This window comes from Lampetra planeri, chromosome 21 (assembly GCF_965212315.1).
Source record: "Lampetra planeri chromosome 21, kcLamPlan1.2.h2, whole genome shotgun sequence".
In the NCBI taxonomy this organism is placed as follows: domain Eukaryota; kingdom Metazoa; phylum Chordata; class Hyperoartia; order Petromyzontiformes; family Petromyzontidae; genus Lampetra; species Lampetra planeri.
In genome coordinates, this window is record NC_136127.1 from 1,616,694 (window position 1) to 1,644,516 (window position 27,823).

The 27,823-nt window shown below is 51.2% G+C and overlaps 1 protein-coding gene across 1 annotated transcript in view; it reads left to right on the plus strand.

The window, feature by feature from the left end:
- The window catches only part of ERBB4 (erb-b2 receptor tyrosine kinase 4), a 119,923-nt gene that overhangs the window by 30,556 nt on the left and 61,544 nt on the right, over positions 1-27,823 (plus strand). The window contains exons 2-3 of the mRNA XM_078603712.1: positions 23,127-23,278; positions 26,978-27,173. Coding sequence (XP_078459838.1) covers positions 23,127-23,278; positions 26,978-27,173 — 348 coding nt within the window. The remainder of the gene's footprint in view (positions 1-23,126; positions 23,279-26,977; positions 27,174-27,823) is intronic.

Consider the following 27,823-nt stretch of genomic DNA (forward strand, 5'->3'; position numbering starts at 1 on the left):
TCTTAGCACTGCAGTTTTCCCATAAGCGCTCAGGGTTTTTTTTCTCCCAGAATGCCGCGCTACGCAATCCGCGTGATCGCTGGTTCGCGCCGTGGTGGTCACAAACCTCGACCCACGCAACACGCGCCAATGACGACGGTGTCAGAAACTGCATCGATGATTCGTGCGGGGATCATCGAACTTCCACCTGCGGGAGACACAGCAGTGCCAGTAGGGTGGCAGCACAGCAAGTAGGCTTCTGCCTGTATGTGCGGCCGATTGAGCGTGTTTTTGTCTTTTCTCGCTGGCATGCGCAAGTTCTCTCTGGGCGGCAGAGGTTCCTGCCATGCCCAAAGAAACGAAAGAGGAACTGTCCGAAGATCCCAAGCAGGAATGATGAGAATCAGCGTTGAGACTCAGATATGTCTTAGGACGCGTACCGATTATAACGCGACATGCCGCACTCCGATTGTGGAAACCCTTAGGAGGAGTTGTTGTTGTGTGTCACTTGGTTACTGTGGGTCATAGGAGTCGCAGATGATCGGCTCGTGGAGAAAAGGACTCTCGCTGCGGGTGTTTCTACTCTTCTACAGCATGCAGCAACCTCTGTTAATTGGAATGTAAATTCATGATTTTGATGTCCAGCAGTGCGAGGAGAGAAGCAGAAAGAGAAATGTTGCGACCTGAATAACGGTAGTCGGACACATAATATAGCTTGGAGAGAAGACCCAGTCTCATCGTCTGATTAGCTCAGTTGGCTACGTACGGTGCGAAATAAGTTCAACATACATAGGTGCATAAATAGACCGTGTCCTCAAGAGTCCTATCACGACATGGTCGTAGCGATGGAAGAGTGATAAGGAGACGACTGACCACTGGTGAACGTGTGACTGGAGTGGATCGGCGATTCGTACACTAAACTACGTTACGTTGAAGTCAATACGTGAGGTAGGAGCTGGGTGCTTGCGCTCCAGGATATGACAGCAAGATTCCAGCTTTGGCTGAATTTGTGGTGTGTACAGCAGCAGCAGCTGTAATGATTTTTATTGTCGTTAAATTAAAGACGACTCTTGGAAAAGAAAAGCAAAAGCACTCTTCATCGATCCTTCCCCTTGCCAGACGAGCGACGTAGCCATTCCAGATGGGATTGCTGTGCCAAGCGGGTGAATGTGCTTTACGATGGCTCATAATAACATTGTAAAATATGATGGGAGAAACCCTGGTATTTCTGGCCTCACCATTGACTGGGTTGGCTACGCACGGTACGAAAGAAGTTCAACGTACATACGTCATGATGTCGTCATATAAATTCGAGCCCACTCTATTCTGCAAGCTCGTATCTCTAGCTTTCTAATGGATGGGTCAATATATGCGGGAGTTCTATGGTAGCCACTCTGAAAACCTTCACCATTAACTCTGGGGTTCCGCAAGGCTCTGTTTGTCATCAACACGATTGCTGCTCTTTATTAGCGACGTATTATCTTCCATTGACAATACGAGTCAGTGGCATTTCTGGCCTTACCACTGACTGGGTGTTCTTTCAGCGGTGATTGAGAGTGAAGTATCTGCGCGTTGGGGAGCTAAATGTCAATTTCTTTCGGCTGTGTGATCTGAAACGAGTGCGACGCACGAAGTGCGCTGTCATCCACAAATGAGTGGATCATATTGTGTCTGTCTGTCTGTGGTTAGCCGGAAGTGTAGTGGTTAGCGCGTCGCGCTAGGAACCCGGCGGATACCCGAGTTCGATTCCCGCTCACGGCCAACAGCAGTGACGATTATCAGAACCGGTCCTGGTCCTCCCCTAGGTCAACTCAGCCTCAAATGAGCACCTGGTGCGGTGTGTAGTAAACATCGCCACTGTGGAGACAAAGGCGGCCGGGCATCGTCCTGGCCACCCACCCCCTCGTGTGCCGTGCCGGCCTTCATAGGTGCTCGCTAACAGCACTTTCCCCAACAGTCTGTTAAGGCTGTATGGGGGAGCTTTGCCTTTGTTTAGCCACGCTCGCTTGCGCTGGTTCGGGACCGAACCAGCGGTTTAAATTCTTAGCACGAGGTGCAGCAGCAACCAACAGACTTTGCTGTGCACAGTCCTGGCCGCAGAAGCAGCGGGGATGGGGGGAGACGGACAGAGCGGTTCTCACCACTACATGCAGGGACCGTCTCATCACCCGACGGCATGGGTGCCTGTTTGTTCCACGCAGAAAACTGCAAAGGGCCTCGCTTCCATCAAAATGCTTAGCAATGCGTCCTTTTTAAAGGACGTCTGGGGGGGGGAGGGTGATTCAGAAGGGGGGGGGGAGTACGCGGCGTGGAGAGTGGGGGGTCTGAGCAGGGGGTGGGGGTGGGAGGGTAGGAAATGTTGGGCTGCAGCTTAACCACTGATTTCTTCCCATGGTGCTCACAGGTTCATAGAATGGCAGCATTGTGTCTTTGTGTCTGGATCAGTGACGTCCCGCCATGTGCAGGGGACCGCGGGGGGTGGGAGGGGCCGTTATGCATCATCCTCCTCGCAGGGTAATTCTGCTTAAACTCGCGTGAGGAATAGATAATGGACTAAAGTAGAAATTCGTGCAAATCAGAACCGGCAAATTAGCAAGTCGCTCGATGAAAGTCGCCGCTCCGTGAGCCGTACCCCCTGGCGGCGCCCCGCTTCATGATCAAGTTCGGCCCTCGGAGCTCTCCAGAACGGCCGTGGAGGAGGCACCAGCAGGGAGAGTGGACGCGCGCCCCCCGCGAGAGCGCCGCCACCTCGGGGGAGAGACGGAGCGACGAAATCGGCTCGTGCGAGACCGCCGGGTATGACGATGGCCTGTGGAGGCCTTCATCCAACAGTGGATTGACCGTGGCTGCTGCTGCTCCTGCCGATGTATCCCACATCTTACCCTGCTGCTGGAAGGGTCGCTCATCCCATTGACCCTTTGGGGGTCAATAAAAAACTAAAGTGCTGCTCTATGGGAGGTCAGCAGCGGGGCTGTGCTGTGTTGGGAGAGGAGCGGGGGGGGGCCCTTTGCGATGTGAACATGGAAACTTTCACCCGAGCTTAGCCCTTGCTGACGAAGCATGGAGCTCTACCCCCCCCCACCCCGCGCTGCATTTGCGCTTGGGGAAGAGGGCACTTTGTAAATTCGTGAGAATCATGGCCCTGCTAGATTTAAACCTTGTAAGCCACCGCTCCCTGTCATGTCATCCCTCCCCCCTAGGATGCGACTCTTGTATCCAGGGCGGCGAGATTTGTGAACTACCTCGCCTGGTGTCCAGGAGTTCGTGGGTTTGATCCCGACCCTGACGCCTGCTGTATATGTAGAGTTTGCGTGTCTCTCTACCCGTGGTCGCGTGGAATTTTTCTCCGGGTCCTCTGGTTCCCCCCCCCCCTCACACATTTAGAATCAAAAGTGACGAGTTTAGAGTATTTTCTTCGCTATACGTTTCCACATGATGAGCCACTTCGTTGGGCTATCATTTGTGGATGACCAGGTTGCTCCTGAAAACGAGCATCACAGCTCAGGGGGCCTTACCTGGTAAGTAGAAAAGAGTAAATAGTTGATTTGCGACAGCCCATCGTCGCACCTCCGTCACCGATCGCCCTTTGAGTTGGCCGAGGCCATTGTCGTCCTCAAATCTTGGCACGGCAGGACAAGGGCAGAGGTTGCGTAGTCGCTTGTCCAGGGGCCGCGTTCATTCGCCCCTTCAATGCAGGTTGCGTCGCTGGAGCCATCGCTCTGCTGTGTTTGCCAGGAGATGCATTCCATTATTTGTCTCAAGTTAACTCGGAGTGGTCACATGATCCGATTTGGACCCCCATCTATGAGGATGTTTATTATTGCTGCTGTATACGTTAAACCACTGCGATATTACATTCTCAGGAATGGGGGCGCCGTGGTGGCGAGATGCTATCTTCCTTGCCTGGTGTGGAGGAGGTTGTGGGTTCGATCCCGAACCTGACGCCTGTATATCTCGAGTTTGCGGCGTCTCTCTCTCACCCCGTGGTCGCGTGGATTTTTCTTCGGCTCCTCCCGTTTTTCCGTCCACATTTAGAAGCAACAGCACGTGACGATCAGCCACTTCGTTGGGCTGTCATTTGTGGCCAGGTCGGTTGCTTATGGAAAAATATCTGCACAGCACTGAGCAAGTAGGGGGCTACTGCCCCCCCCCACTCCGCCCCTCCCTGACATTCTGTCCCCCCTCAGAAGTCCTTATGCCCCCCTCCTCCGACTACGCGGCAGGGCCCCCCATGGTTGCTAGCCCCCCCCCCCCCCTCAACTTTCAATGAGTCCCCAGGCACCTGTGTAATCGCAGTGCTTCTGGTCTTCCATCTCTGAAGTGTCGTGACCCACAGCCCTAAAAGACCGGAGTGCCCGAGGGCAATTGGGGCTGATTACACGAAATAGGCCACGGACTGCACAATACACACTGCAGCAGTTATGCCCCGTTGAGATTTAGTCAGTCTGGATCATTTCCAAACCTAACAATAAATAATATGCCGTTGGCGCTTCTTAAAATGTGAGCGACAGATCCACCACTTGTGGTCGTGTGGAGGGAGCGCGCGTGGCCCTTGGGAATGCGTGAGCCTCTCTGGGGGCAGCTGCACTCTCGAGACGTTATTTATTGGAGACCGTAAACGATGACGACTCATTCATCCACAGGTTACCGTGCCCCCCCCCCCCGCGCTCGGGGCCGTTGCCGCTTGCACATTGTTCCACCCGGGGAATGAGCGTGCGTGTGTCTGTGTGTGGGATCAGCGCATTGTGCACGAGCACTCATACCGACGGACATTACAGTCTGCGGATGTGTGTGTGGGGAGTGGTCGTGTAGCGGTTAGCACACTGCGCTACGAACCTCGCGACCCGAGTTTGATTTCTGCTCAGGGGCAATGCCGGTGACGATTATCTGAACCGGTCCTGGGCCTCCTCCCCTAGGTCGACTCAGCCTCAAATGAGTACCGTGCAATGTGTTAAAATACTGCCACTAGGGAGACAAAGGCGGCCGATGGTGCTGGCCGCCCACCCCCTCGTGTGATTCTGTACTGGCCTTCAATAGGTGCTTGCTAACAGCACTTGTCCCGACAGTCAGTTCAAGGCTATACCGGTGATCTTTGTCTTCGTGGGTCAATGTGCACGAGGCGAGATGGCGATGATGTTTAAGCTCGCTATTAAACACACCCGGCCACGTGGCTCAGTGGTGGAGTGAGCAGATTTCGCAATCCTAAGGCTGCGAGTTCAAATCCTGCTTTGGGGATTGACTCGGCCAATCATCCCTCTGGGATCCATATCAGCATATCTCTCAATTACAATCAGCTCAAGCCTCCTGTACATCACGTGCCTTGTGTGTGGCCACTCCCACTCTAAACCCCTCCGCTCTCTCCACCCTCTGTGGAAACAGACGCCGCTCCTCCGTGCAGCTGACTTCTGCTCGCTCCTTCCATCTCTCTTCCCTGCCCTCTCATCATCATCATCACGATCACCCTCTCAACCCCGACATCTTGGCACTTTCTCTTCCATCCGTTTCCTCTCCCCATTCTTTATCTTCTTTCTCCGCTTCCTGTTCCTATAAAAAAAATTCTCCGTGCATTTTACCGTTTACTCTCCTCGCCCTTCCCGCGTTGTGTCACAGGTAAGTTTAAAAAAATCTCATTTAGGAATTGTCTACAATCAATTTTCCTCCGCACGATTCGATGCATTCATTGTGCAGGTATACTGTGTGCATGTGAATGGATGGACTGCACTGCATTGCGAAGGGAACCACCGATGATCTATTCGTCGCCAGAGGTTACGCGCGAGGAGCCGCCACGTGCCCGCAAGATGTTGTTTACGCGGCACCCGTTGGCTAAGCAGCAGGTTCATGAGTACGAGCGCTCGCTCCCCCCGCACAGAAATCCAATATCCCTTTGCAGCGTTATTAAAGAATGACACCCGGGTGCGGTTGGAGCACGCTGTTCGTGACACCGGCAGTCGCGACCCACTCTGGCGCTCACCCGCATGCGGAGTCTGCACGTGTGTGCCTGAGCTGCCAAAATACCCCCCCCCCTTCACCAAGAAGCCTGAACAAAAACAAAGAGTTTATCGGGTTCAAAATAATAACATGGTGGCATCCGAGGTACGGCATTGGTGCGTTGGAGAATTTCACTTTATTTTTATATTTCACCAGGTATGGCCCACTGAGCTAATGTAGCTCTCTTTCAGAAGGGACCTGACCATTCACAAATGACGGCTCAGAGAAAGTGGGCTCAGCGCGTGGACATGTATAAGCAGCCAAATACTCTGAACGCGTGATGTCGATTCTAAATGTGAAGGGAATAACCAGCTGACCCGTTACTCGTCCGTCGGGGAGATGGAGCGATGAAATTAGTTTGTGTGCTGATGCCGGGTGGATCGCGGGATCCGTGAGAGGTGGTTCCAGCTTGGGGTCGCCTCCATCCAGCAGTGGATGGCTGCTGATGTTGTTCACAAACAAGGCACTCATCTTGGTGCTTCATACTGCGTAGCCCCCCTCTCTGCTCTCTTACTGATCTGCGAGGTTATCTGTTCGTGAGGGTTACGTGCCATGCACTTATCGTTTGGTCGTAATCAAATTGTGTTCGTCAGATTGTTCAGGTCGAGAAACGTTATCATCGTGTAGTGACGTGGAATGTGTCACTGTGCTGGTTGCTGGCACAGAAGGGGATCATCGGGGCCGGTGTAGCAGCCCTGGTTGCCAGCAGGATGCGATGAGCCGGAGAGAGCGATGTGAGGCAAGGGGGGCAGAGGGGGTCGTGTGGAGCGAGGCCACGCTGGGTGGATAAAAGGGGGGCCCCGAGGCGGGGTTCGGGGCTGTTGGACGGAGTGGAATCGCCGTGCGGCTGGAGTCTTCGTCACCGCCGTCACCTCCTCGGCGTTGCTGGCCAAGCAGCCTGTTAGCTGTCCTGACCCGAGTGTGGTTACTCCTCGTAGCTGTGGAGGCTCTAGTAAATATAGCGCCTCCTACTATTCGTGTCTCCGAGTGACTCACTACAATAGCATTACGTGTACGTGAAATGTTCCTCGAAGTTAAAACTCAGAAGACTAATATATTAGCAACAAAATGTACATTTGCATTTTTTGAAGAATATAAGCAAACAAAATAGATAGACAGACAATAATTTGCCTCCTTCATTTATCTGTCCCTCAAAAAGAGTATTATTTACACATTCCCAGGAGCTGCACGGCCTTCTCGGGGTGCATCATTTCAGCAGCATCGGTTCAACACAAGCAAGCAAGCACGCAAGCAAGCACGCACGCACGCAAGCAAGCACGCAATCCCTGGACCGGTTTCGACATTCAGTGTCTCATTGGCAAAGACGCCCGTGACGCTTGTGAAGGAACGATCGCGATTAATGGGGACACGGGGAAGCGACACTGTGAGGCGCACCCCGCTGGAGAGATTCCCTGTCGGGGTTAGAGAGAAGAGAGAGAAGAGAGCCTTGAGGAGGAGGAGGAGGGGGGTGCTGCCCGCGAGGGTGTGACCACAACATGTTTACACTCCAGCAGAGCGACCGCTGGAATGCCACTGGATCCTCTCGCCCCGCATGTTCGCTCGCCGGCACGCACAAGCAGCAAACCAGATCCAAGCTGCTGGGCCAGAACAGAGCAGAGCCCCGGCGAGGCGAGTGAGTGAGAGAGGGGACGGCCGTCCCTGGCCAGGACCGGAGTGCGCCCGGCTCGTGACAAACGCCGAGTCCTTGAAACTCGCGGATTCCGCGCACGGCCGCGTTGCTCCACAGCACAGAGCGGCGGCGTCGTCGTCGTCGCCGCTCGTGGCTTGCCGCGGTTGCTGCCCCCCGTGAGCGGCAACCTCGCCGATTCCTCCGGCCGTGTTGAGGGCTCGGGTCTAACGGCCGCTGACTGCGTCGTCTAGTCCACGCCGTCTGCGTTCAAGCGACACGCCGCAGGTCGCAGGAGGAATCCGCGTCCACGCGAACAGCAGCAGCAGCAGATGCTGTCACGTGATGCACAGGTTACCCACTCACTCAACAAAAAACTCTCCGGCGGTGTGCAGAGAGACTGCGGTCACCCAGAGAGAGAACCGTGAAGCATGCAACGACTTGACGCGTGATTGGCAAATATGCATGTGTGTATGTTGAACTTCTTTGGCACCGTACGTAGCCAACCATGCTAAGATGAAGGACGATGTGTCGTCACAGCAGCGTTGGTGCACCACTCCACAACTCCTGACCCAATCACCTGGCCCAACCGCCTCAATGTACAATTACAGCTCTTGCTCGACATCAACATCAGCCACACGAAGAAGTAGAAGAAGAGGAATCTAAAGATGTCCAGTTGGGGAGAATTTTCAACAACGGCTATCCGTGGTGCCCCGCGACCGATGTACAGAAATGTAAACCGGCCAACCTGAATTGTGTACATTCTAAACAGGCGGCTTGTGCCGTGCCACAGATAACGTATCAGATTGTAGGTCACCTTTATGAAACGGCACTGACTGGAGAGACGTTAAGCCAGTTGAGTCGAAGCGTCACGTAACACGTCTGGAGATTATGGTCCGCCCTGTCAAAAGCGATTGATTTTGTCTCGTCACGCAGCGTTTCAAGCAGCCAAACAGTGCACGCGTGCGGCCCGTTTGGCAGATCCACTGCCAGGTGAGGGCTTCCCCACGGCGTGCGGGCTGCGAGGGTTGTTTGACCATACTTCACCACGCTGGTCAGTGGGGCTTGGTGGAAAACGAGGGTGAGCACAGAACAACAGTGGACTTGGCTCCCGTGCCCTCTGTTACCCACAGTGACCGCTGGATCTTGGTACGTGCGTACGTACGTGGTGGTCACCCATCCAAGCACCTGTCAGGCTCAAACAAAAAACCTGCTTAGCGTCCGAGATCTGACCGGAGAGGGCTCGCGTTGCGGGTGCTGCTTCGTATGAATGTCAGAGCTGTCCGGAGGGAATCCGAGGGCGAATTGGAGGTTGGGAGACCTTGTGGCCCGCACCTAGAGAGACGCCCTACCTTGGTTTGCGTGGGTCGTGTGTGTGTGTATTCATGTACGTACGCACGTACATATTTTGAACTTCTTTCGCACCCGTACGTAGCCAGCCGCGGCTAATCGGAGATGCGAGTCCCGAGCCACGCGTGTTTCGAGTGCAGCGGCGTAGGACACGCGCGGCGTAGGACACGCACGGCGTAGGACACGCATGCAGGGTACTGGGCAATGGAGTTTTGTGTTCTGTTTAAAATTCCCACACCAGAAACAATGAGCGTTAACTCTGCGAGAGCGCGGAACACGCGCGACAACTAAGAAGCAGAGAACTGTGGGAGCACCAGGCCGGCTCTCTTGAGTTGCGTTCCCGACTCGGCAACCGCCGCACCTGATGCCTCTGCATGTACGCTGAACTTCTTTCGCACCGTACGTAGCTAACCGTGCTAATCGGAGGTGCGGAGGAAAGAACAACAATTAAACATAAAACGATGTTGAACTAAAATAATAGATATAACTGCTCAATACGAGCTATTCATGCTTTGAGACTTGCTTTGCCTTTGTGTTCTTTACGTTTGGCGTTCTCTGGTCTAACACTGGTGAGGTAAGACGATAAAAGAGGCTGTCTCTGGTGTAGGCCAATCCGTTTTAAATACAACGCATAGCCTATCAAAGCACAAAACGCAGTTCTAAAGAAATGAGTTTTTAATCTAGAGGATTTAAACGTGCTGAGATGGGTGATGCGGTGCAACGGTGCGGAACTGTTCTGCACCGAAGAACGCATCGCTGCCTATGGCCGCCCTCATGCCACTCACTCACCGGCAGTCAGTCACCTCCGTATCACTCTTCTGTCGCTACTACCGTGGTTGCTGTTGCCGTGAACTTCACATCGCTGATTCTTCCAGCCGTGCTGAGGAACTCGGCCTAGCAGACTGACTGTGTCATCTTCAACCACCACCATGGCAGGTCACAGCAACACACTCAGTTACCCACGCACTTGCTCACCCACCCACTCACCCGCCCACCCACTCACCACACTGCATGTTAAACACTTCTCCTCCTGCTTCTTCCCTCGCACTGCTCCACTATGGAATCCCCTCTTTTCCCAAGCGCGGAAAACAATAAGCGAAAAAGTGTGGCACTCTTATCTACTACAACCTTCAAAGTGCAGTTTGTTGCTGGCCATTCGGTGTTTTGGGCGTTTGGCCCCGTGCTCAGGAAACCGTGAAATTACTCCTGGAAATCTGTTCTCAGTGTGCATTTATTTTCTCTCACTTTCCTTTTTCTCACTCAGTTCCGAGACCCCTTCGTGTTTCCTCCCCTCAACCAACAATCGTCGAGTTTATTTGTTTTGAGGTGTACAGTAACGGCGCTGTGAGCGTCTTGTAGAAAGTCGCTTTATTCATGAAAAGGCACCGACAATTGTCATTGTTAAGAAGACCAAACACCGTGTGTGTGTGGATGTGCGTGCGACGTGTGGGGAGCGGTGGTGTAGCGGTTAGCGCGCTGCGCTACGAACCCGCCGACCCGAGTTCGATTCCCGCTCACGGCCAACATCGGTGATGATAGTCTGAACCGGTCCTGGGCCACCCCTAGGTCGACTCAGCCTCAAATGAGTACCTGGTGCAGTGTGTAAACATGGACACTGGGGAGACAACGGCGGTCGGGCGTGGTGTTGGCCACCCACCCCCTTGTGTGGACTGTCGGCCTTCATAGGTGCTCGCTAACAGCACTTGCCCCAACAGTCTATTTAGGCGATATGGGGGATCTTTGTCTTTGTGTGTGCGTGTGTTCCCGTGCATGTATGTGTGTAGTGGGGAGCGGTAGCGTAGCGGTTAGCACGCTGAGATACGACCCGAGTTTGATTCCCGCTCACTGCCAACACGAGTGATGATTATTTGAACCGGTCCTGGGCGTGTGGGGAGACGGACATGGTGTGTAGGACCGGCGAATCAGCTGTGCTAACGCGGGTCCAGCTCGCCGGCTTGTTGCAGTGGGGGGGAGGGGTGAGGAGGGGTTCGCGGTTCGATTCCAGCGGCTGCCTCTGATTAATACGGCCATCGAACTTAAACGGCCGCTGCATCGCACGCCACTTCCACATGCGCTTATGCGTCCGTCTGGTACGCTCTTTTTTTTTCAAAGTATGAAAATTAGGAATAGGTGAACAGCATTATTGATATACCCAGAACTATAAATGCTCTGATAGTGCATTGTGTTTGCACTGTTTGCCTTTTGTCGTTCCTGGTCGGACACTGATGCGACTAGGCCATAAAGAGCGCTGTCTCTGGTGTAGGGCAATCAGTTTCAAAGACAATGCCATCTATTACCAGAGTTTGTTTTCATGTTCACCACAAGTATGTGTGGCTAATGCAGACTTGACTCCTTGCAAAATATATCTATTTGGTGTTTGAGCATCTTAACACCTCCTGTTTTATTGCCAGAAAGGGTAAAACCTATTCTTATTTTTTGGAATGCTCTTCCTTCCGACATTAGGAAGCCACTGGAGCTACGTGTTTGTTCCATCATTTAGATTGTAAAACTTACTTCTTCAGAACAGGTTTTTGTGTTTAGTTTAACACGTAGGCTTTCGCGACCAATATCATCTATAATACAGGTTTTTTGGGTTAGATCACGTAAATATGTGTCGTTAAACCCGCCACCACCCGACACAGCCAATAAATAAGGTTTGTTACGTGAACAGAACGTGCTAATTCGTTACTAGTGCAGTGTAATAGCGCCGGCTGTTGGATAGCAGCGGCAGCTGTGGTGGACAGACAGTGCACACGCCGGTGAGCGTGAGCACGGGAGCGTTGGCAGAGCGGAGGAACTCGGGCAAGGGTCACGGAGGACCCCATCTGGAAGCCCCTGGACCTGCTGGTGGGTTCGAGAAGGGAAGCGCAGTCAGGGCGGAGCCAGGCCGCGCTGGGAGAATAAAAGGAGCCGAGGGCTCGAGGCTGCCAGTTCTGGGAGTGGACTCGTTGCTGTCGTCTCGTCGCTGTCGTCGCTAAACGTCTCCGCTAGATATTGCGCTACGAAGGATAGCAGTTGGCTATCTCAGTCAGCGCCGTCAGTGTTGGACGGCTCGTGTTGTGTACAGGCTGAGTTGAGCTACTGTGGAGATTGTGCGGACGAGACCGTGAAAGTTGTTAATGAAGAAAGTGCCTCCTAGAAACTCTGTCTCTGAATCGTTGACACTACACTAGTACAGCACACTAATTACAACTAGCTTCATCAGGCGACAGCCAGATTTGTGGAGAAATACTCCTGTTTAGTTCCTTAAATAGAGGGGAAGATGTGATGGCATCACTTGTGAGCACTTATTGAGCCAAGTGGGGGGGGGATTCATGAATGCATATAAATGACAATGGGTATCCATTGCCGGTTGGGTTATTTATATGGTAATAAACGTTCATTATGCATGCGCATTATGCAAGCCCATTCTTCTTGCACCCCCTGTCGATCGTGTGCACTAAAATAGCAGTACCTGTTATTGTGTGTAGTTTGTTGTCCTTCCCCCCCGCACCTCCAAAACATTATACATACGTACGTGTGGTAACCGTACAATACTGCGCCGCAGTGGACATTAACGATCCCGTGGCGCCACTGTGCCCCAGCATCATGGTGTCCGCATTTGAATGACTACCCACAGATTGCTCGATTAGGAATCTCCACAGCGATCATCGCTCCCGGACTGCGAACACTTGGCAGGATCCTCACTTAAAAAGAGCCGGTGAGGCTCGGTGAGGTTGTCCAGGGTAGACCGGCGTAGTCGTGGGAGCACAGTAGTCCCCCGGTTAACAGTGACATCGGTTCATGGTTTTTCGGTGAACGTTTCGCCTCCCATAGTGACCCCATGGTTTCGACTAACGTTAACATTCTGACTGGTAACGTTTTTACGTTATGCACGCGGGCGCCAATTTTGGCCAATATGACTGCTCGTAAGTGGGGCTGAGCCATGTCCTCAGCCAATCAGCGACGCCCATTCATGACCTTTTAGACCTCTACTGCCTTGGTTTACATTACGTGTATGTTTTGGCAGTGGAAACAGCTCTCTTGCAGACTCAGTGATTTCTTTAAACGTATTTTTCAACTTACAAGTGAATTCGATTAAGAGTTATTTTGGTTAACAGTACCTTTCGTGGAAACGGATTAAAAAAGTTCAACGAGGGACTAGTGTAACAGAAACAATAATACCACACGACCCCAGTCCTGGTGGCAAAGTGTACATGTGAAGAGACAAGCGGGTGCAGCATGTTCCATCTCCGCGTGTGCACAAGAGATCAAGTCCCAGTGGCACAAGAATAAAATAATCAAGATTTACAGCCCTTTGTCAATGCGGGCCTGCACCGCCTTTGGAATCACCGTCCACTGATGTTCGTCCTGTTCGAGTTAACCAATGAGTTAACCTCTGTGCTACTGCTCCACCAAAAAATACAAACACAGAAGTCCTTTGTCAATCCACTGCAGGATCAAGGCCTCACCACTCGGTGTCATCACGGGGATTGTTGGACCATTCACCATTCAGTGTGGGTTGCTTAAAGAGGGCCCACAGGACACAGTCAGATATCACTCGCCGCTGACATTAGTCATATCTGTGAATCGAACCCCCATGTCACTTGGTTTGTAGCGCCAGTGCGCTAACCACTGTGCCACCCCTCTCCCTAAACTTTACGCGACTGTACACGAATTCCAGAACGGGGTGGGTTTTCCTGTTTCCCAAATTAAACTCTGGCAAATCCATTTCTATTTATTTTCAAAGTACGAAAACATTCAGATTGCATTTGACATTTAAAGCAATGTTATTTTTATATGTATAGTGGAGCATTGTTAACGGCTCTATTCATAATTTACCATCAATTTTCGTGTCACTTTGCGTCAAATGTGAAGCACATACGGAGTATGAGAAATTATGGTAAAAAAACACCATTTATATAAAAATGCTGATTATAATTACGCGTGTATTAAACAGCATACTGCACTGGTGGCATGTAATTGACATTGAATGTAGCTTTTCCATGCTTTGCATGTCACTACAACCTCAAGACGTGACATAGTTGTTTAAACTGTAACTGCAGTTCTGTACTGTGAGCCAGCGATTGACACAAACACGGCGGACAATGCGCTGCCGCAGTATTCGCTGCACGTGTGCTCCCGTACAGGTAACAGGACCCGCTGAATAACTAAATAAATAACAAGGCCGATTTCACAAAGTGTACACTGCGGTGTTGCTGGACTGTGGCGACATGTCAACCCCCCCCCACCCCGCTGCTGCTGTGTTATGATCGCTGGGCAATTACCACCACCGCCACTACCACCGCTACTACCACCACCACGCCATCACCACCACCACCACCACTGCCACCTCCACCCCTAGTGCCACCTCCAATGCCACCACCGCTACCACCACCGTCATCACCACCGCCACTGCCATCACCACTGCCACTGCCCACACTGCCACCACTACCACCGCCGCCACCACTACCACCACCGCCATCACCACCACCGCCTCTGTCCTCCCAGGCGGTTGCCGAGCGAGGAAGCCAGCGGCCGCCCAAGAATGCCCCCTTTGTGCGCTGGCTCTGCCCGGCCGGCTCAGGGGATGGGAACGCTCGCGCGTCAGACCGCACAATCGCGTAATTATGGTGCCGCGCACGGGGGCCGTTGACGGTCGGGAGCGGAGGGGCCCCGGCGCTCACTGGAGTCTGACTCCGGGGTTGCGCACCCAGAACGCGGCGCCGCGAATGTGATCGCGATTCGCTGGCGGCTCTGCGCTCGCGCCCGAGTCTGAGCGTGTCCCTGTCTCTCTCTCTCTCCGTGGTCGTGTAGATTTTATCTCCTGGTTCTCTGGTTTTCCCCCCTTGACATTTAGAAACATGCATTTATATTCTTTAGATTATTTTGCTGCTATACATGTCCCAACGATGGGCCACTTTTGTTGAGCGGCTATCATTTGTGGCCAGCCACGTTGCTTCTGAAAAATAAGTTAATACCTCAGTGGGCTTTGCCTGGTAGGATGGGGACATTTTAGTTGTATTTGTATGTTTTTGGGTGATTTGTTTACCTTTCTTGTACTTTGCACGACTATCGTGTTTTTGTACTGTTTGTCGTTGTGACGTTTTACCCGCTCCTACTGGACTTATGCTTTAAAAAAAGAGCTTTACGGCTCATCGGATTCCTCAGGGGTAAATAAAATATTCCGATTCTGATTGTGACTGCAGAACCTTCTCGCTCACAAACATCGCAACTGAACTGCTAGCACGGGGAAGGAATATTGATTTTGGTACGGTGTAGGGGAGGGGGAGTTGGGGGGGGGGGCGGGAGTGAATCTCAGGCTTGCTCAATGTGGTTGCCATTTTCCCCATCCATCTTTGATGGCATTTTGGGGATAGAAACGCTCAGCCTTTGAGCGTGGCGGTGAAAAGGGAGCATTCATGCATTTGGCTTCCCGCACAGAAAACAGCCGCAGCACTCAATCAATACTTTGTTTCTTACTCCCACTCTGGCCATCGGAAGGAATTTGCAGACTTTTTGTTTAAGGCCGCGCGATTGCAGTTTTGTCAAATGAATTTCCCAACTCAAGAAGACAAGTCAGTTTTTTTTGTTACCCTAAAGTTACGAGTACAGTTATGAAAGTGTCGTCTCAATGTGGATCCACGAGCCTTGCTCTACAATGCCGGAGAACGCCTACCATTCTGTTTCCTCTGTGCAGCACACCTTGGGGGGAGAGAGAGGAATGCTTTCCACCGGTGATGGAACATCGTTTTGGAGGCTCATCTGGAGTATTGTCCTGTCAACTGATATGTAATCCCTTCCCTCCGCTATTGTAAAAACTCGGGCTGTAGTTGTGCAGCTCCCGGCCTGGCAGCCAGGCTGCGTCTCACGTCTGTCTGGTCTCTGTGACAATGCGGCGGTGCAGTGGTCAGGGCGCTGTCCAACGAACCCGGCGACCCGAGTTCAATTCCTGCTCACAGCTACCAACTCCAGTAACGGTTTTCCACCTTCGAGAGCGAGCGAGCCAGCGGTCAGCGGCACCAAACTCCTCCCCAAATCTCTGCGGTCCCCTATATATGAAGGTGTTTTCCACCTGTCGGCACACGCGTGCCGTGCACGTCACCGCCGTGTGTACATGCCAGTTGGGGCGCGGCAAACGGCACTGTGGCTTGCTAAACATAAATCGCCCGGCCTGCAAGAGCCGGGGATGGTTGGGGTATAAACACGAAGGACGCAGCGGAAACCCTGCGGGCCCTTCTGTAGAGGGCAAGGGACCGGGAGGGGAAGCCCTGTTGCCAATATTGACATTGACCACATCGTGCATGCTGTTTAGAGTCTAGAAAGCATGGACATCACGGACCGTGGTGCCTGGCGGTGGGTGGCTATGCCACGCCTATGATTCAGCAGCGGTTGGATGCGAGGGTTGGTGGATCACGAAAAGATATCGTGAATCTTCCTTTTCGGTGGGTGTATTTTTTTTTTACAGCAGAATGTGGCCTCCACCTGACTCATCTCTATGGGATGGAGGGTTGCCTTCGTATGCGTGGGTTGTCTCTGGCTGTTGCGGGTTTCTCCCGCATGATACGTTAGTGGAAGGTGCCTTACAAATAATAGCCTGGACTGTCGTTTGGCGTTCTTCTCTGGTCAAACATTGGTGCTGAGACGAGGCCATGGAGAAGGCTGTCTCTGGTGTAGGCCAATCGGCGAGTGACATCTGAACTGGTGCTGGGAGCCCCTCGCAGCAACGCACGGTGACCAGCACCGGTGAAAGCACGGTCCGGACCACCCCCACGTTGACTGGGACGGGAGGGGGAAAGACCTCCATCACTGGACAGCGAGCGCAGTAGCAGCAGCAGCGCATCGACTTAAACTAACGTTGTGCATTGTCGTTATAGCCCCGCTGTGTTGTTAGTTTTGCTCAAACCACCAACGGTTTGCGTTTGATCATTTAAACCGAAAGACGATTCGCGGGAACAACGGTGAAGTGCATTGCGGAGACACCTCTCAACAATGGGCAGTTTCACGGGTGATTTATGCGTCCCCGGAGCCAAGTTGCTCATCCTCTCTGGAATACAAATTTGCCAACGGAAGACCCACGGGGGGGGGGGGGGCGGTTTGTGTGTGGGTGGGTGGGTGTGTGGGTGGGCTGTGGGCCGCACTGCGTGTTGCTGTCCTGCAAAGGAACACAATGCGAGGAAGTTGCGAAGCATCCATTTGTCATTCGCCTCACTGCCACTTGACCCTGTTTGTTGGTGCTTCTGGGCCAATAGCCAGGCCGATTATAATAATAATGATGACTTACATACCCAGTAAGCCACGTTGAGTTCGAAGACCATTTCTTCAGCAGGGCCCTGTTATATTGGGATGTGCGTCCGATACTAGTGACATTGTGCGATGTTTTAACTATGGGAGGACAACACCGGAGGTGCCCAGAGGAAACCCGACGCGGAACAGGGGGAGAACATGCAAACGCCACACAGAGCAGGCACCGGCCAGCGATCCGACCCAGGTGCTCTATGCGGCGAGGCACAAGTCTACCGTGCCACCCTGTCGCCCGCAAAGTGAACACATTCCGTGCCACCGTTGCATGTAAAAACGTGACGGTGGTAGTTGCGTTCCTGAAGAACACCGGGACGGCCACACTGAGAAGGCATGAAGGCAACGGTCTACAACTCAGAAGAGAAATTTGTCGAGGATATACACTCACTGAGGCTGTTGCAGCGACACTAGAAAGTTAGATGGGAGATATAACGGCATAACAAAGACAAAGATCCCCCCTATAGCCTTAACATACTTGTTAGCGGGCACCTATTAAGGTCTTGACGGCACACGAGGGGGTGGGTGGCCCGCACTCACCCTTTGTCGCCGCAGTGCTGATTTTTACACACCGCAACAGGTATTTATTTAAGGCTGAAATGATCTAGGGGATGACCCAGTACCACTGTTGTTGGTCGTGAGCGGGGAATCAAACTCTGGGTACGTGGCGCTCTAACTTCTGCGCTCCCTGCAGTGACGTGAGCACGTGCGTTTGGCGCAGGCAGGCAGGGTGTGGGTGGTGAGGTCAGCGTGGGAGCGCGTACGGCGCCCCGTGACGGGGCAAGCCACTCAGAGATGTTAACTACCTCGCCTGGTATGCAGGAGGTCGTGGGTTCAATGCCGACCCTGACACCTGTTGTATATTTGGTATCTGCGTGCCTCTCTCCCCTTAGTCACGTGGAATTTTCTCCGGTTTTTCCCTCCAGATTTAGAATCAACGTGTCTTGGGATGCTATAATTGTCCACGTGATAAGCCACTGCGTTGAACTATCATTGGGACATCTTTGAAAACTGCTGGACGTCTGTGAAAAAGAGCTTCATAGCTCATCAGATTCCTTCATTATAAATACATATTCTAATTCTCATTAGTGGCCAGGTCGCTTCTGAAAGAGATCTATATAGCTCAGTGCGCCTCACCTGGTAAAATAAAATAAAAATAGGTTATTGGGGGAAAAGCCGTGTCTCTGCACCTCGAGGAACGTAAATCGTCGTGGACTCGAGCGGCACCAGCGGCGAGGCTGCTGGGAGCGTGGATTCCCGCTTTGAAGTTTTAAACGGGGCCCGGCCGTGACTGCGAGTTAACGACAATTGACCCCCCAAGCCGCGGCGTGGGGGCCGCCGTGCAGCTTGACTCCCCCGGAACCCGCTCGAGTTGCGGGGGTGGTCCAGCAGATGGGGAGTACAGCAAGTAGGTTCCCTGGGTGTTTTCGTCACGCCGCGCCTCTGTTTGGCTTTGCGCGTGCGAAGCGCCGCGCGTAAACCTGCGACGGATCGTTTGGTGACGCTGCGTTGTGGCAGCGGTGCACGGACAAGGCTTTTGTCTGTGGCCCAGGCAACCGTTGATATGGCCAATTAAAAAAATGTGGTCATCAGAAAAGATGTTATTATCATGTAAATTCCCATACGGCCCAATCCACTGTGCCTCTCTTCTGGCCTCTCCATTTTAGTGCTGTGAAGGAGGAGGGCTATCGCCCCAAACCCCCACACATTTCAATGTTGAAACTTTCTGAAAAGAGTTTTGAGACGGCGATGCTTTCTTTAACAATGTACTATTTTAAATGAGTTTCCAAAGGGCATGGATTGTGTGCGTTTGGCACTGTTACGGTGAACGCTGAACTGGTGCACTGCTGTGGTGGGAGCTCTACCCTAATTTATTTTCACCCATTCCTGAACAAGCCCATTTCTGGTGTCGTTTCAATATTTCCGTGTTGTCTGACCCACGGTATCAACTGGCACCGCTTCTCACCCCGTAGAGAGATGGTAAACACGAAGAGGTCAGCGGCTTCCCTCTTGCGCTCACAGCAATTAGGGGCTCATCTCCAGATTACAGCCCTGAGCTTTGACTGGAAACTTCACATTCCTTTGGCAGTATATACACAGACAGCTGCTGGTCACCTTTCAAAAGATGGTATGTTGAACTTCTTTCACACCATACGCACGCTCATCGGAGGTGCAGGTGAAGGACAACAAACTAAATACAAAAATCAGTTCTAAAGAAATTAGGCTTCCATCTAGATGATTTTAAAGCGCATAGCTCCAGCGGCTTCCAAATATCGGAGGGAAGAGCGTTCCAGACGGTCGCAGAAGCGCATCTGAAAGCGCGCGATGCGGTGACCATTGTCTTTGTTCGATGATGAGCCAAAAGTGACCGAGTTTGCCTCAGCCGGTGCAGGTCTCCGATTGCAGCCCAAGTGCCCCACCGCTGTGTCACCGCCCAGCTGGATTATGCAAATGGGGCATTTACGAATTCTCCCCTTCACAGGGAGAGCCAGGCAGGCATAGTAGCCAGGCAGGCGTAAACGTACGCAAAGAGTCCGTGCTTCTCAGGTGGGAGTAACAAACATTGGACCTGACAAAACTGTTACCTCTTAAACAACAAAAAAAGAAGCCTTCATTTATGTGATCGTTTCGTGCAGTCATTTGAAATGCTGCGAGAATGCACTCCGGAGGCACAGGATATGGTTTTGTCTTTAGCACCACGAGTTAATGTGACCACCACAGCCCACCTGGTTGGAGTCACCACGTGTTCATGCTCGCTTAGCGGATGGATGTGGGATCGTTTAGGGCCACAGAGCGCACTCCGTACTAAGCGTGCGCCAGCATGCCACCAGGCTCGTGAAGTAATTTCCCCTTTTGGACCAGTTGGCTCCAACGCGAACGATGACGAGCTGCGAAAGAATGCGTTTCAGCGCTTCCACAAAACCTCATTTTGCGGTTTAGCCTTAATTCCCTTCATCTTGCCTCGCACAAACTAGCGTGGTGAGCAACTCACCTCTGCAGCTGCAGGGTCGTCTTGCGTGTGGCTCTGGCGTGAGAGGCGTCTTGAGGTCGACCTCTGGAGTGTTCTCCACCGTGTGTCTCTGGCCTCTGTCGCCTCATGCCGTGGGAGGACTGCCTGCTCTACAATGAGGCTTCACACTGGACTCCGAGCTCATCCCGCGTCGTCGCGTCGTTGGCGCAAGCCTCGCTCGGCCGTCCCCGCTCCCCGCGCGTTGTACGCAATGAGTGAGCCGGTCGGCTCGTCAAGAGGCAGCTGGAGACGCCGCCGTGTGCGGAAGAGGCCTCGGGCGACGCTCCGGCTTCGCTTCGCACCTCTGACGCGTGTTAGCGGCTCACCGCGTGAATCCTGCGTACACTATAAGCCTAAACTTTAATCATTATGAGCACAGCACCGAATGCACTTTCACAATCGTATCACAATCGAGGGGCCAACTGGTCCCCCTACAATCTCAACGAGGCAATTAATCCTTTGTGGGAAGTCGGCATTGGATGTCCTTTGATTGTGACTGTCCCTGCCATAAGAATGTGGAATTTGCGCTTTCCTCGCTCAGGGCCATCAATGAGTACTACGCCACTGCGTGAGTGCCACCCCACTCACGACCTGCTTGTAACACGAACACGTTCCGTATGGGTGTAACCAATGACGATACAATGCAATATATATATGACCATATTCCCTGCTGTGTGAGATTATGTGCAGAGGATGTTAGTGAGATGGAGTTGACGAAAACAAGTGTTGTGCTTGGGTTCAAGTTCTAATATATGAGAGTCTGCACCTGACGAATGTCTTGGTGCAATCAGAGTTGATACAAGGATTTTATAATAATGACAATAACAGGCAGAAATCGCAGTGTTTTGTGTATTCAGATTTCAGCAGAAACTACCTTTACACTCATACGCGAGTCAGGCTTGCTGCTTAGAAATGAATCATAGTTTAAAACGCGAAAAAAGTTTCATGACTTCTCATTTGTGGCCCCTGTGTTTGTGACGGATGACTAAGCCAGACTCATTCCTATTTGTCCATTCGCTGCAAAGAGTCTTAACATGTGAATGCTTTACCATCACTTTGAACCAGCTCCGAGAAATATTACCCAACAGTTTCCCTCAAAACGGGATGCTCCGTCGTCTCAAGGGATTTTGCACCGGTTGAAAATATTAAATTAAGAAAGAAAGATATACACGTGACAGCACGCGGACGGATTCAAGACGAGCTCTTTGTTGAGGGAGAAATAATTTTGGGGGCGCCGTGGTGGCGAGATGTAAACTACCTCGCCTGTTATACAGCAGGACTTGGGTTCGATCCCTACCCCTGACGCCTGCTATATATTGGAGTTTGCGTGTTTCTCTCTCCCCGTGGTCGCGTGGATTTTTCTCTGGGTCCTCCGGTTTTCCCCTCCACATTTAGAATCAACATCACGCGTTTCGAGTGTTTAGCTGCGATAAAATTGAATGTGATGATGAGCCACTTGGTTGACCTGTGATAGCCAGCGGTCGCTTCTGACAAAAAGAGTTACGTAGCTCGGTGGGCCTGACCTGGAAAAATAAAAAAAATACTCCCACTGATTTCGAACGTGCGACGCGTGCCGACGACGTCCGTGTCCACAATCGCGGGCGTGCGTCGGGAATTCCCGCCGTGTCCTCGCGGTGGGCGCGCTGCAACGTGGAGCGGGCGAGCTCCCCGAAGGAGCCGCGTCTGGCTGCGCGAACGCCGTCCGCTGGCTTCCTCCTCTCCCCTGACCGCCCCCACCGCCCCCGGAGCTCCGTGCGTGTGCGTTACCCAGTGGCCCGTTGCTCCGACGAGACGGCCGTCTTCAAACGGCTCGGGACAACGCCCCTCGGGGCGTTCGTCGCCATCGTCAAAGTGTTTAAGCGGCGCTTAACCCCGCCGTGTTCGCTGTCTTGTCGCGTTAATGGGCTGTGTCAGTCGCGCTGACGGCATTTTTTCTCTTAAAAAAAAGATCCCTCCACCTGCTTGCGGAGCTCATGGGAATGTGTAACGTGACCCCCGCCGCATTGACGGCTTTGCGTAATCGCACCGTTGCAAGGGGTCTTTACCTGATTCGATAGAAATTGACTCTGTTCGTTATCAGACGCGGCGATTGACGACATTTGTTCGGTTTAAAAATAGATACCTCTGAGTCATTGATGGGGATTTTTTTTTAAAGTGGATTGGAAACTAATTTCTTCAGAACTGCTTTTTGTGCTTTAGTGCTGTTGTACTTCCACCCCCGTACCTACAATTAGCACGGTGGGCTACGTACGGTGCGAAAGAAGTTCAACGTACATACATACATAGACTCACATAGAGACCCACAGATTCACACAGAGACCCATTTTTTTAGAACCACTCTTTGTGTTTAGTTTGTTGTCCTTCCCCCCCGAACTTCCGGTTAGCACGGTTGGCTACGTACGGTGCGAAATAAGTTAATCGTTTGAGAATAGGTTTTCCCCTTTTTTCTGGCAACAAAACAGGAGTTTAGATGTTAAAACACCAAACTGAAACCTTTTACAAAGAATCATGTCTGCATTAACCACAATGCTTGTGGTCAGAATGCAAACAAAAAAGACACTCTGATAATATATGCATTGTCTTTGAGAGACAGCTTTCTTTGGAGGCTAGTCTCACAAGTATTGTGGTTCATGCAGACGTGATTCCTTGCAAAAGGTTTCAGTTTGGTGTTTTAACATCTTAACACCTGTTTTGTTGCCAGAAAAAAGGGGAAACCCTATTCTCATATTTTGGTACTGGCAAAGGAGGTCCCATGATGAAGTTAATCGTACTCACACATACATACGCATGGCTATTAGAAGACGCGGAGGGGATGTATCTCAGACGGTTGAAACCACGCGCGTTTGCATCGGTTGGTAACCATGCGGTGGTGGTGTTGTTGTTGTTGTTGTGCAGACTGCGTGGGCACTGAGAACAAGATGAGCCTCCTGGGCAGTGCCGAGAAGCAGTACAACACCCTGCGGAGCATGTACACCAACTGCGAGGTGGTCATGGGCAACCTGGAGATCACCTACATCCGGAACGGCTCCGACCTCTCCTTCCTGCGGGTGAGCCAGACCAACGGCGGCCCTAAATCCTTTAGGGCCACGGGCCCCGACCACGTATATGGCTTGTTCTTCTTTTTCTTTGGCAAAGCGAATAGCAACTTTTAACTAAACTGAACTATCTATTTTTGTATTTTAAGGCCCACTTAGCTGTATAGCTCTTTTTCAAAAGTGACCTGGCCACAAATGATAGCTCAAAGAAGTCGCAGCTAAATACTCTAAACGCATGCAAACTCCAAATATACAGCAGCAGGCATCAGGATCAGGATCAAACCCACGACCTCCTGCATACCAGGCGAGGTCGTTGACATCTCGCCACTTTTTGAAAGCTACAAATAGTGACTACGGTAACGTGCGTGCGTCGGTAATTCGGAAGAAGCCAGCGGTCAAGCTGAACTGCAAAAGATTACCTTAACCTGCACAGGGGGCAATCAAAATAAAGACGGAGAGACCCAACTCGGGAACACAAGCGCAGGATGTGGTCAGTCGTATAGAGAGTGAGAGAGAGAGTAACACCAATCGCCACGCGAGATCCACAGCCGGCAGCGGTGAGATGCTGGGTGAGAGTTAAGAGAGCGGAAGAGAGGGGCTCCAGGAAACAAGAGGAAACGCCATGAGAGACACAGGGAGAGCCAGGAAATACACAGAGAGAGAGATGATGAAGAAGAAGAGTGGTTGGAAGAGGAACACGTTGTTAGGAAGCCACTGGAGCTATGCACTTTTAATCATCTAGATTGAAAATCTAGATTGAAAATCTAGATGATTAGTGGTGTTGTGTTCAGTTTTGTTGTTATTACCCCGCACCTCCGATTAGCACAGTTGGCTACGTGTGGTGCGAAAAAGTTCAACATACGAAGGAGATTGAGATGAAAGACACCTTTTTTCATGAGGGAGATCGGGGGAGAGAAAGAGTTTAAAAATAGACTGGGTTGTCACAGAGACAACGTAAAAGAAAGAGACTTGATGGGTAAAGCTTTAAAAAGACGAGGAAGAGACACGTCTCTATATATGTATGTTTGTTGAACATGTTTCGCACCATACGTAGCCAACCGTGCTAATCGGAGTGTGTGGGTGGGGGGAAGGACAACAAGCTAAACACAAAAACAGTTCTAAAGAAATTAACTTGCAATCTAGATGATTTAAAAGTTCATAGATCCAGCGGCTTCCTAATATCAGAAGGAAGAGCGTTCCAGACGGCCGCAGAAGTGCATCTGAAAGCGCGCGACGTGGTGACCGTAGTTTTCTCGATGGTTAGACGCGCGTGAGAGAAGAGGCATAGGGAGAGAAAAAAATACGTAGAGACAGAGAGAGTGCTTGTGTCTTGGCTGCGAGCTGGAAGAGCAGGGATTGTGGAGCTGCGTGGGGTTTTCGGGAGCTGGTGGAAGGAGAGAAGGGGATTCGCTGCTGACACAGGGGCCCTTCACATTGAATTCCATTCCTGCACCCGCACGAGGGTCAAACGTTCCCCTTTGTCGGAGGCGTCAAAGGCCCTTGTTTCAGAACGGGCCCGCTGCATGTGCAGAATGACTTGGCCTGTAATCATGGTGCAGTGAGTACAAATAACTCGCACGTGTCACTCACATTATTGCATTCATTCATATTTTAATGTTACTGTGTCCGTGGTTTTGCATCAACGCCGCTGCATTATTGTTTCTTAAACGTATTGTGCCTCTGTTAGAAGGTTTATTGGCAAAAAATAGTGCTTGCGCCCGATGCAAGTCCACACCACGGTGGCGAGGAGATGTCATCTCCCTGGGGCGCAGGAGGTCGTGGCTTCGATGCCGAACCCTGGCGATGGCTGTTGTTGTATGTTTGGCGTGGTCTCTCTTTCTCCCCGTGGTGGTCGTAGTGGGGGCTGTTCGTCGGGTTCCTCCGGTTTTGCCCCCCTCCTCACACATTTGTAGTCACTTTAAGATGTTTCTTGTTCATGGGTTTGTTTGTTGCGGTTGCACCCGAGTCAAGAGCCGCATGGCTCACAGGGTTACACCTAATAAATTAAACTGAAAACAACAGAAATGTTGAGAAGCAACGTGCGTTTAGATTAGTTGGTTGCGACTACAAATTCCCACGCGTAATGATGATATAAGCCACTTCAACGAGCTATATCACGTGTGGCCAGATTACCGCTGAAAAAGACCGAATAGCTGAGTGAGCTTGACCTGATGAAATAAAATACTTTCGTTTTTATAAGTTCATCATCATTATTAGTATACAAATTGTTTCTAAATTACTCGGTTATCAGCATCTTTGGTTCATACGATTCACTTAATATTTTGCAAATTAAATAAACGGATCAAAGTATGTTTTATGCATTATAAGGACTGTACTTTACTGTATTTTTGGCCTTTCTATGCCCATGCAAACGTAACCACATTACTCTGAACTTTGCCAAAATCCCTCAGGGGAAAAAAAAAACATACGTGTAAGTACCTGAGCACATACCTGAATTTAAAAATTAAACGTGCCTCAGAGTAATTTTCGATTTATGAGATGACATTTTTGTGGTGGTGACGCTGCTGCTGCTGCATTGGAAGTGGTGCACAAGCACAGATAACAACAACAACACCACAACGCATTCGTCAACAATAACATTGTGGCCTTACAAGGAATTGTAGATACAACAGGTGATGTTACAGGCAATGGCCCTTCTTCTTAGCACTCGGATGGATGAGCTATTGCCCTAAACATTGCATATTAAAGCATTCCCTCGTTATTCGCGAGAGATACATTCTGGGGATGCTTGTGACGAGCGAATTTACCACGATATTGGCGCACCTGAAACAAATAAGCTATAAAAAACATGAAAGGTATCGACGATATCTCTCATCACTTGATTTCACCACTTTTTCTCATCACTTTATCTCACCACTTTATCTCATCACTTTATCTCATCACGTTCTATTTCATCACTTTATTTCATCATATTCTCTCTGATCACTTTATCTCTCATCACTTTATCTCTCATCACTTTATATCATCACTTTATCTCATCACTATAACTCATCACATTCTCTCTCATCACTTTATCTCATCAGTTTATTTCTCTCGATGCAGTCGTGTAGAGTTCCAGATGCGAATCGGATAGCCACGTTCTTTAAGAACGAGGGAATACTGAACATGCAGTTTTTTCCTCCTGTTAGGGCCACAGCGTTAGTGCCAAATGTACAGAAGGTAGACACGTAGTCTTTCGTGACCAATATAATTCATAATAAAGTTGTTTTTTTCTTATGAAGAGACGGTATGTCTGCGTAATTCGTCTTGAACTAGTTACCTTGAACGTTTAAATTCCTCGACTTCTCCACAAGTTGCTGGAATCGAGGCGTCACTGTCGATGGCTGTTTGACGCGTAGTAGTCGTCGACTTTTGTGACCGATATCATCCGTAATGAACGTTTCTTTGGTTAGATCGCGTAAGTATAAACGTGCCGTTAAACCCGCCACCACCCGACATGGCCAATCAGTAAGGTTTTTCGCATAAACAAAAAGTGCCAATTCGTTTCAAGTTCAGCACAACCGGTGTGTCGGAGAGTGAACCCACGACAACATTTACAATTCGAGTTCCGTGACATCTGGGCCGGTGATTACAACGCCAACAACAAGGAGCCTCATCAAGTGACAGCCAGAGAATTGTGGACAAATCCTCCCTCCCTCCTGTCGTTTCCGCCGTCGCTGTGCGGTGTGCGCGGGGGGTGTGGTGCTCCAGACGATCCGGGAGGTGTCGGGCTACGTGCTCATCGCGCTCAACGAGGTGGACCACGTGCCCCTGGAGAACCTCCGCGTGGTGCGCGGCACCCGTCTTTACGACCAGCACTACGCCCTCACCGTGCTGCTCAACTACAACGACTCCGTGCCCGAGGAGCGCCTCGGACTCAAGGAGCTGCGGCTCACGCGCCTCACGGGTAAAACTAAAACTGTTTTTTTTTTGCCAGGGGTAAGGCCCATTACAGGGCTGTGCACAGCTCTTTTTCAGAAGCCAGCTGGCCGTCACAAATGATAGCCCAACGAAGTGGCTTATCATCACGTGGAAATTTATAGCAGCAAAATACTCTAAATACGTGATGTTGATTTTAAATGCGGAGGGAAAAACCGGGGAGAGAGACACCGCAAACTCCAAATATACAGACATCAGGGTCGGGATCGAAACTACGACCTCCTGTATACCAGACAATGTAGTTAATATCTCACCAGCGTGGCACCCATTCGCAGGTAACGTAATCACGGGTAACGCCTTCCCGGATAACTCCCTCGACGGCAATGCCCTCATGAGCAACGTCTTCGCGGGTAACGCCCTGACGGGTAATGCTTCGCTGGTTAATACCGCTGCTGGGAGCTCCATTTACCGTGACACCTTCCAGGCAAACGACGTCAGGTGCCAATTGCTTCGCAGTGCCAACCACACTTCCAGAGAAACAAACCCTTCATCGTGCAATGGGTGATGGCTCCTAAGCCTCATCGCTACAGATAGAGTCGATGTTGAATAATAGATAATGACCTCAAAGGCTTCATCATCTGTAGTTGGCTCCGTACGGTGCAAAATAAGTTCAACATG